Genomic DNA, 10027 nt, shown 5'->3' on the forward strand with positions numbered 1-10027 from the left:
GTACCCCAACAACAGAATGCTGTGGATGTAGCCCTACAACAGAGTGCTGTGGATGTACCCCAACAACAGAATGCTGTGGATGTACACCAACAACAGAATGCTGTGGATGTACCCCAACAACAGAATGCTGTGGCTGTATACCAGTCTTAAAAGGTATTCATACAGTATGAGCAGACCACTGACTGGCCAGCTCATCCTTCTCAGAGGAGGACATTATCCTCTATCAGGAAATAAGCAAGCATTTTTTAAACAGTCTGTTTTAGATACAAGTTTGAGGTGGGGTTTTTGAAGTGTGGTTTCTCCTATTTATGCTCTAGTCACAAATACTAGAATAGGATGAGTCAACAACATTAATGTGGGTATAAGTTAACAGAATATGAACTTTTAAAAGTGAGATTTTCCCTGGACAGTATACCATGAGAAACTGCCAGCCACTGTGAGTGACTAAACAAACGTTGTCACTACCATGAACCATGTCTCAGATTAAGTCTGATATTAGTTCATAATTAGTTCATCAATGATTTTACATGTGAATTTTATTATAGGTTTACCCTTGTGATATTCAGCGGTTTGATGCTGGTCCCAGTATTGTATCTTCCAAGTCTCTGTCTGAGAGAAGTTCTCAGGGCAAAGTGAGAGAAACCTTCGATGAACTCTTTAAACATTATTCTTTTCTGTAAAATATAATTTCAAAACAATCCATCATTCATCAGATATGGAACAATTGGAAAAATCATGTCACACTTGGCAAAACTCACATTACTTTTTTGAGCATGTTTCATACTATCTGAAAACTGTAAACTTCCATAACAACCCAAGGCTAGCTGGCAAATTTGATCAGAGATAGCCCTAAGGATTAGAGTTAGGGTTAGGAGCTCCAAGGAGATCTGATCAGAGATAGCCCTAAGGGTTAGAGTTAGGGTTAGGAGCTCCAAGGGGATCTGATCAGAGATAGCTCTAATGGTCACAATAGCTACAAGGCACAAAAGGAAATTCCCCCCAAAACCCACAATCCTTACAAGGGGCAGAATATCCACTACACATGTTAAAATTAACATAAAAGTAATGTACCTTCTCTCTGGTTCTCCCTGCTGTTTTTCTAAAAGGACAGTGACAGGACTCAGAGGTCTCCATGGCCGTGGTGGAGCCTACTGGAGTAGACAGAGGAAGAAATGACAGAAAAGGAGAGGTAAACAGCTTTGGGCCGCTGATGCCAGGGTACTGGTCTGGGGCACACAGTGATGATGGCCTATCACTGAACAAAGACCATCACTGCCATAAACCAACAGCAATAATGGATATAAAACTCAATGGGTAGGAGACAGACACACACAGTAACCGCTCAGGGGAAAGTCTCACGTAGTCTCCTCCTTCTACATTCCAGTTTCACAGTGACTGTTCCTTAACCTGTGTGAACCAGCCTACATGTAATCCACTATAAGCCATTTTAACATAAACCAGCCTACATGTAATCCACCATAACCCATTTTAACATAAACCAGCCTACATGTAATCCACCATAACCCATTTTAACATAAACCAGCCTACATGTAATCCACTATAACCCATTTTAACATAAACCAGCCTACATGTAATCCACCATAACCCGTTTTAACATAAACCAGCCTACATGTAATCCACCATAACCCATTTTAACATAAACCAGCCTACATGTAATCCACTATAACCCATTTTAACATAAACCAGCCTACATGTAATCCACCATAACCCGTTTTAACATAAACCAGCCTACATGTAATCCACTATAACCCATTTTAACATAAACCAGCCTACATGTAATCCACTATAACCCATTTTAACATGAACCAGCCTACATGTAATCCACCATAACCCATTTTAACATAAACCAGCCTACATGCCCATATGGTCATTTAGATGTACACTGTATAGACCTGTGAGTACTGTGTTTTTATTCCTTAATTCAAGAAAATAATATTGACATCCATCCTTGTGTAATATACTCTATATGACACCATTCACTGTAACATTGAATTATTTGCAGTTACCTAAACGTTAGATCTGCCTGTGGCTCAGTCATACTGAGGGGACCTGAGGAGAAAAAATGAGTGTCAGCTTGTAGGGCTGGCATCATGCGTACAGAATAAAACTGGTGGATAAGTGTGGGAATGTGAGTCAGACGAATATGACTCATGGCAAGACGATGCATGGGTGGACGAGGACCAAATACTAAAACCAAACACAGATACAATTTGCTTAGAAATGTGTGTCCAGAGAAATGTTTTTGTTTTGGGACAGAATAGAGTTTTTCGGCAATAGAAAAGCAAAGAGATTCCAGGGTGCAAATGGAAGTTTAAAACACAAATGGAGTTTACGACATCATCAGAATAAGCTCCCAACCCCTTTTGTCTCCTTGTATGGCGTTCTCCTCTCGCTCAACGCATCAGCAGCAGTGCAGCACACTATTCCCTAGATAGTGCACTACTTTTGACCAGCACTGGTTAAAGGGAATATAGGGAATAGGGTGTCATTTGAGACAGAGCCTAGAGGCATCAGGTCACGAGACTGAGAGGTAGTCACCACTAGGATTACCTTGGCAACACCCTCTCTCTCCTCTTAGCAGTCCAGGTGTTTGTATTGCAGTGAGTAAGTAAAGAGGCTAAACAGAGCACATGGTAGGGCTGCTATAGTTGTCATATAGTTTTAGTCAGGGTTGCTTTCTCTAAAGTCTGATAATATTACAAAATAACGTACAATCTTTTTTTTGACTGTCTATCATATAATTTACAGGCATTTAACAGGCATTTGTGCAGGACTGCATTGTGTAAACTGTAGCAATCCGCCAGGATTGTGGGTTTGACTCCCACGGGGGACAAGTACAAAAAAGTAAGAAAATGTATTACTCACTACTGTAAGTCGCTCTGGATAAGAGCGTCCACTAAATGACTAAAATGTAAATGTAAAATCAATACCTTTGTTTTTTGTCCCTCTAACAGTCTGGTTCAGCTGTTGCTCAGGGTTGGCTCATTAATAATTGAGGATTGAGACTGGAGCCTGGAGACTGTCTCCCTCTGCAGCTATACAGGAGGGGAGGATGTCACTCACGACAATCACTGCAGGAGCAAAGTCAATTTAAGAAAGATTACTGTGACATAACTAAGGGGGACAGCCCAGACTGGCTCTATTGTGGCTCTGTCCCCTTTTAGAGGACAGTGAACAAAGACTCCCCTACTTGGTTTATAATAGACCCAGACCAGGGAACCAAGCTTCTAATTCTTGAGTAAAGGTCCTTTGATGGTAAAATTAAGTTGTGTTTCCTTCAAATTTGAAACACTTTTAGAAAGCAATTTTTTACTTCACACACAAAACACAATGGAGAGACAAAAAAGACTTGAAGATTGGTTGGGCCTATGTTCTATTTTCCTCACACAAACATCCATGAGGTCGAATATAACCATCTGATGGTGATCAATGAACCCCAGCTTGACTCTGTCTGGATTTCCCTTGGTATTATTCACAAACAATCACTGAGTATTTCATCGATTCTGACATATCCTGGAGTGCGTTGTACACATGAGGTAAATCAATGTGTCTGAGTGGCAAAGGTTGATCGCCCCCGGGGCCCTTCACCACTCAATCTAAAATGAAACATGACCATGTGTCCCACAGCTTCCAACAGGTGGTCCTATTGTAAATGAGGTAACCTTTCCACAGGTCGTGACTACCTGACCAAGTTGAGAAGTCGGAAGATCCTCCTATTTCTACAATTTCTCTTCTTAAAAGCTGATTACAGATTTTAAACCTGACCATGACCCTGACCTTAACCTTAACCCTAAACATTAAACACTGTTAACCTTATGCCTAACCATAACTTTTAATTAAGACCAAAAAGCTAATTTTAGTTTTCATACATTTTTGCAATATAGTTGACTTGACTTTGCAGTTTGGCCATCTAGTGAGAACCCTTTCCACATGAATGTGTCCACATACGTCAGTGTCCAAGATGGACAGCATTAGTGTAGAGCTCAATGTCAAGACTCATGTTCACAGTACACACGTTTCTTTAAGTGTTGATAAATGTTGATCAAACACTTTCTAATTCTTCACCTTATTTTTCTGCCTTCCTCTACAAATGAATTATATATCTCTTCTGAACGTATTTTCCCTCTCCTCAATAGCCTCCACTGTTCTCCAGCTGTCTGAGCACGACTCAGAGGAATCAAAGGTTTTGGTCACCAAAGAATGAGTGGTCGTACAGCATGTCATTCTGACTCAACATGTTTTGTTTTATTGTCTTACGTAAGGAAAATACAGAAACAATGTTTGAAACACTGAAACAGTAAACCAAGATTTTTGAGGAAAGCAAACTATGGAGAAGGATCACTGCTTGGAGGATATTGGGCAGAGACAAGAATAAAGCAAAAATAAGGCTGACATTTTCCTTCTTCCAGCAGAGTGATGGAGAACCTTGGGTGTCCTGTAACATGTGGTGGTTCAGAGTGATGGAGAACCCTGGGTGTCCTGTAACATGTGGTGGTTCAGAGTGATGGAGAACCCTGGGTGTCCTGTAACATGTGGTGGTTCAGAGTGATGGAGAACCCTGGGTGTCCTGTAACATGTGGTGGTTCAGAGTGATGGAGAACCCTGGGTGTCCTGTAACATGTGGTGGTTCAGAGTGATGGAGAACCCTGGGTGTCCTGTAACATGTGGTGGTTCAGAGTGATAGAGAACCCTGGGTGTCCTGTAACATGTGGTAGTTCAGAGTGATGGAGAACCCTGGGTGTCCTGTAACATGTGGTGGTTCAGAGTGATAGAGAACCCTGGGTGTCCTGTAACATGTGGTAGTTCAGAGTGATGGAGAACCCTGGGTGTCCTGTAACATGTGGTAGTTCAGAGTGATGGAGAACCCTGGGTGTCCTGTAACATGTGGTAGTTCAGAGTGATGGAGAACCCTGGGTGTCCTGTAACTTGTGGTAGTTCAGAGTGATGGAGAACCCTGGGTGTCCTGTAACATGTGGTGGTTCAGAGTGATGGAGAACCCTGGGTGTCCTGTAACAGGTGGTGGTTCAGAGTGATGGAGAACCCTGGGTGTCCTGTAACAGGTGGTAGTTCATAGTCATAGAGAACCCCGGGTGTCCTGTAACAGGTGGTGGGGAGGATAATCCAGGTAAAGTCTTTAATGCATGGAAGGGAGGAACTGGAAGAGCAAGGGAGGGGCGGAAGCCAATGGAGGCGGAGGAAAGGCGTGCACAACAGGGAGGGCTAATCGGAGCCCCCTAATCCCTCCCTGGCCCCCACCTCCTCCTCCTGAGGGAGGCCAAGCAGGAGATGACTCCACACGGCTCTGGACGCTTCAAACGGACATAAGGGGGACCAAGGATCTATCTGTAGGCCTATTTACAGGGTACCTGCTGAACAACACTGTGCTCAACTCTGAAGATTCATCATAGAATGAGGCTTTGTCTATTCCCTGTCCTCTTTCCTGCCTTCTGAAGCACATCATTCAACATGGGAGAAGTTGAAAAGGTAATCCTGCTTGCTACCTTCTGCTGATCTTTGAGTTTGATGGGAATGTACATGTTGATGAGTCCTAGAGTGTGATTCAGGGACTGATTGTTTCCCCTTTTTAATAAGAAGCTAACTGATGAGTTGACACTTTCTCTGCAAATAAACTACATAGTAGTCCCTTACAAGCTTCCTAATTGCTTTCTGTGTCTGTTTGTAATATCCTATTCTATCTCATTTCGCTCAGGGGTTCTTTTCAGTCCTACAGAAATTAAAAGGAACCACAGAACAGGAACTTCGGATAGTCCTCCTGGGTCTAGACAACGCTGGCAAAACAACGCTGCTAAAACAGCTATCATCCGAGGATGTCAACACCATTACTCCCACACAGGTCAGATCTGATCCTGGCGTGCTCCGAACTTACATAAGCAGGCCATGTAGTTTTGTAATGACAACCATGTGACACTTCCTCCCTCAGGTTGTTGCCCAAGGCAACGTACCACGTAATGGCACTTACTCAATGGAAGCATTTGTTTTACCTGCTGATTCAAAATCTGATCTCTGATCATATCAATGTCTTAGATGACTGTACCAGGGTCAGGTCACTCCAGGTCAAACGCTTCGCGGCTCTGGAAGTAGACAAGTAGTATCCTCCAATGTTGACTTCAACACATCAAATAAGATGTTCATATGTCTCTAAAATACCACACTAGTGATGCTTGACTTGGTTCTTCTTCATACCATGTTATCTGGTAGCAAAGCATCACAGTCGGTTGGTTTGTGCAGTCCCTCTGTCGCAGAAAATAGCACATTGGCAATAATACATTTAGCTAGACTAAGAATAGAGACTAGGCTGAGACTTTAATCCGGGGGTTGAAGATTACTTAACCATAAAGTCAGAGAGGGTGCAACACACATTTTGTAAGCTCCAGGTAACAAATCGAGGTTCAAGTTTTGTATCAATGTACCTGTCTTTCTGGTCATGTCAGGATTTGGTTCTAATAAAATGATGTCATAAATAAATGCTTATTTAGAGCCACTTGTAACAGAATAAAGCTGTGTTTTGCTAACCTGTGTTAGATCAATGAATTCTGCTTCTCCATTGATGCCAAAGGGCTTCAACATTAAGAGTCTCACGTCTCACGGAATGAAACTGAACGTGTGGGACATTGGAGGACAGAGGAAGATCCGACCCTTCTGGAAGAAATATCTGGAAAACACAGATTTGTTGGTGTGTAAATTATGTTAGCACTTTTGTCATTTTATTTTGTCTTATTATATCTGTAATCTGTTTCAGAGAGTAAAATAGTTTCCATTAACTACAGTTTAGATTTAGACTACAGCCTGTTCTATTGGTTGGGGGAGAAAACTGGGCATTAGTTTATTTCAGAATCTTCAATCTCAATAAAAGCTAGAAACTGAATAGAGAATCAATCTTCTTTGTGTTACAAGATAATAAATGTCAATATTTTTCTTTCCTCCAGATATATGTCATAGACAGTACAGACAAGAAGCGGTTTGAAGAAACAGGACTGGTGAGACCAACTGAAATAGCTGTTATACCCTATTCCACAAGTGTTGTCTTGTAAAACGTTAATGTTAACAGTAAGCTTTGCATTTTAACAGCGGACATGCAAACCTTTAAGTGCTGGCAACACAGAGATGTAGTCTCCAAGACTTTGTTCAGCTCTGAGTCGGATAACACTGGTCCTTTGGTCCCTCAGGAGCTATCAGAGCTGATTGATGAGGAGAACCTGAAGGGGGTTCCGGTGCTCATCTTCGCTAACAAGCAGGACCTGGCCACAGCCTCGCCCGCCAGCGAGATCGCAGAAGGCCTGAACCTGCACACATACCGCGACCGGGCGTGGCAGATCCAGGCCTGCTCAGCTGTCTCTGGAGAGGGTGTACAGGTAGGCCACAATATCTCTCTCAAAATATATCAGTTTTATGAAGTTAGATGGACACCGTATCATGATATAAAATAACAACAGTACTGTATCATCCTCTAGGATTTACAAGACAGATATTGAAGGCATCATTCAATGTTAGTTCACGTTCCATTCCTCTTCATGTGGTACAGCCTGTCTGCACTGTCGAAAGTATCCAGTTCTCACTCTGTTCATGTAGTAAAATAATTGAGAGCCCACAGGAGAATCAGAGGTTATTCTCTGCTGGCCACCATGTCATTAGTAGGATCTTTTCAGAACGTAGTAGTCTTAGTAGAATCTTTTCCTAATATTTTCTGATCGTTTCACCTACTGTGCAGGAGATTCTGTCATTACAGTTTACAGTAGGGTTGTCGGGGCAACATCTCAGTAAGGGGGAAATTAAGAGCGAAAACAAACTAGTGGGGGGTCGACAAATGTTTTGCCTCATTTTCGTGACACAACATGGATGTCGTGTAAAGCTCCAGATTATCATCTGCCCCTGAGTACTGTGCTGGAGGATCAGGTCAGGAGGTCAGGCATGATGCCCTATGACCATACGTAACACAGTACAGTATACATTTACGCTTTGATTGCTTTGGAAATTCTGTAGCTTGGAATATTTCATGTGTATATGTGATGTACTTGTTCTCACAGGACGGCATGAACTGGATTTCCAACAACATTGTAAATAAGAAGAGAGATGACTAACCCCTGAATATCCAACGTGATGCTTTTTAAACACACTTTTGAGTGTTTCACGTACATTTGTTGACACCCAATGCAATGGTGACAGGTTTTATAGATGAAGCCTTCTCTCTGAAGATGTCCCCAAAACATTTGAGAGCTTGCTGGCTTTTCAAATCCAGCCACAAGAAAATGGATGGAAGGTTTTGGGTTCACCACAGAGACCATCAACAAGAGAACAATCACAACTCCCGGTCCCATTAAGGGTTATTGCCACACTGCCCTGGAATGATACTTTCTTTGATTTAGTCGATGGAAGAAAAAAACTATCCTTGAAGAGCACAAGTAAAAACAAGGGACAGAGCATGTAATGGGCGAATAGCCCAACAACGTTTTGAGTAGAACATCTCTCTTTAGTTGAAGGCACGTGAGTAAGGCTTCATTCATACACTCACAAAAAAGGGTTAGATTTTGTAGTTTGTGTGGTTTCACTGTTTGTGAAAAAAAAATGACAAAGAATCTATATTGTGTGAATTGAGACTGTGATATCAAATAAATATTGAATTGGAAGAATCTCTTCATACTTGATGTGATGTGCTTGCTTTGTACCATCAATGTAGACAAGCACCATTCCATCCCCTGTCACTGGTTGCCTTGTTGTCAGACAGTAAGTCAGTGCTGCCGCACAGTGGGCACTGTCATCATTACACTTGAGGCAGGAATGGTAAACACACAAAAAAAACTATTTGGTCTGTGTCAAATTCATTGTACATTAATGTACTGTATATTCCTGAAGACTATTCAGTAAAACGTAGGTCACACACACGATGAGGGCACAGTGAACTACTGAGAGAATAGTATCTGTAACTTCGTACACTGCTCAAAAAAATAAAGTGAACATTAAAATAAAATCCTAGATCTGAATGAATGAAACAATTTTATTAAATACTTTTTTCTTTACATAGTTGAATGTGCTGACAACAAAATCACACAACAATTATCAATGGAAATCAAATTTATCAACCCATGGAGGTCTGGATTTGGAGTCACACTCAAAATGAAAGTGGAAAACCACACTACAGGCTGATCCAACTGTAATGTAATGTAATGTCCTTAAAACAAGTCAAAATGAGGCTCAGTAGTGTGTGTGGCCTCCACGTGCCTGTATGACCTCCCTACAACGCCTGGGCATGCTCCTGATGAGGTGGCGGATGGTCTCCTGAGGGATCTCCTCCCAGACCTGGACTAAAGCATCAGCCAACTCCTGGACGGTCTGTGGTGGATGGAGCGAGACATGATGTCCCAGATGTGCTCAATTGGATTCAGGTCTGGGGAACGGGCGGGCCAGTCCATAGCATCAATACCTTCATCTTGCAGGAACTGCTGACACACTCCAGCCACGTGTCTTGCATTGTCTTGCATTAGGAGGAACCCAGGGCCAACCGCACCAGCATATGGTCTCACAAGGGGTCTGAGGATCTCATCTCGGTACCTAATGGCAGTCAGGCTACCTCTGGCTAGCACATGGAGGGCTGTGCGGCCCCCCAAAGAAATGCCACCCCACACCATGACTGACCCACCGCCAAACCGGTCATGCTGGAGGACGTTGCAGGCAGCAGAACGTTCTCCACGGCGTCTCCAGACTGTCACGTCTGTCACATGAGCTCAGTGTGAACCTGCTTTCATCTGTGAAGAGCACAGGGAATCAGTGGCGAATTTGCCAATCTTGGTGTTCTCTGGCAAATGCCAAACGTCCTGCACGGTGTTGGGCTGTAAGCACAACCCCCACCTGTGGACGTCGGGCCCTCATACCACCCTCATGGAGTCTGTTTCTGACCATTTGAGCAGACACATGCACATTTGTGGCCTGCTGGAGGTCATTTTGCAGGGCTCTGGCAGTGTTCCTCCTGCTCCTCCTTGCACAAAGGCGG

The 10027-nt window shown here is 42.9% G+C and overlaps 1 protein-coding gene across 1 annotated transcript; it reads left to right on the top strand.

Moving 5' to 3' along the window:
* Positions 1 to 5267: 5267 nt before the first annotated feature.
* Positions 5268 to 8684, top strand: arl3l1 (ADP ribosylation factor like GTPase 3, like 1). Its single transcript, XM_021591573.2, has 6 exons — positions 5268 to 5505; positions 5732 to 5875; positions 6599 to 6715; positions 6969 to 7019; positions 7209 to 7394; positions 8067 to 8684. The coding sequence occupies exons 1-6, from the start codon at positions 5488 to 5490 to the stop codon at positions 8118 to 8120; spliced, it is 570 nt and encodes a 189-aa protein (XP_021447248.1). The 5' UTR covers positions 5268 to 5487; the 3' UTR covers positions 8121 to 8684.
* The last annotated feature ends 1343 nt before the right edge of the window (positions 8685 to 10027 follow it).

This window comes from Oncorhynchus mykiss, chromosome Y (genome assembly GCF_013265735.2).
Source record: "Oncorhynchus mykiss isolate Arlee chromosome Y, USDA_OmykA_1.1, whole genome shotgun sequence".
Classification (NCBI taxonomy): Eukaryota; Metazoa; Chordata; class Actinopteri; order Salmoniformes; family Salmonidae; genus Oncorhynchus; species Oncorhynchus mykiss.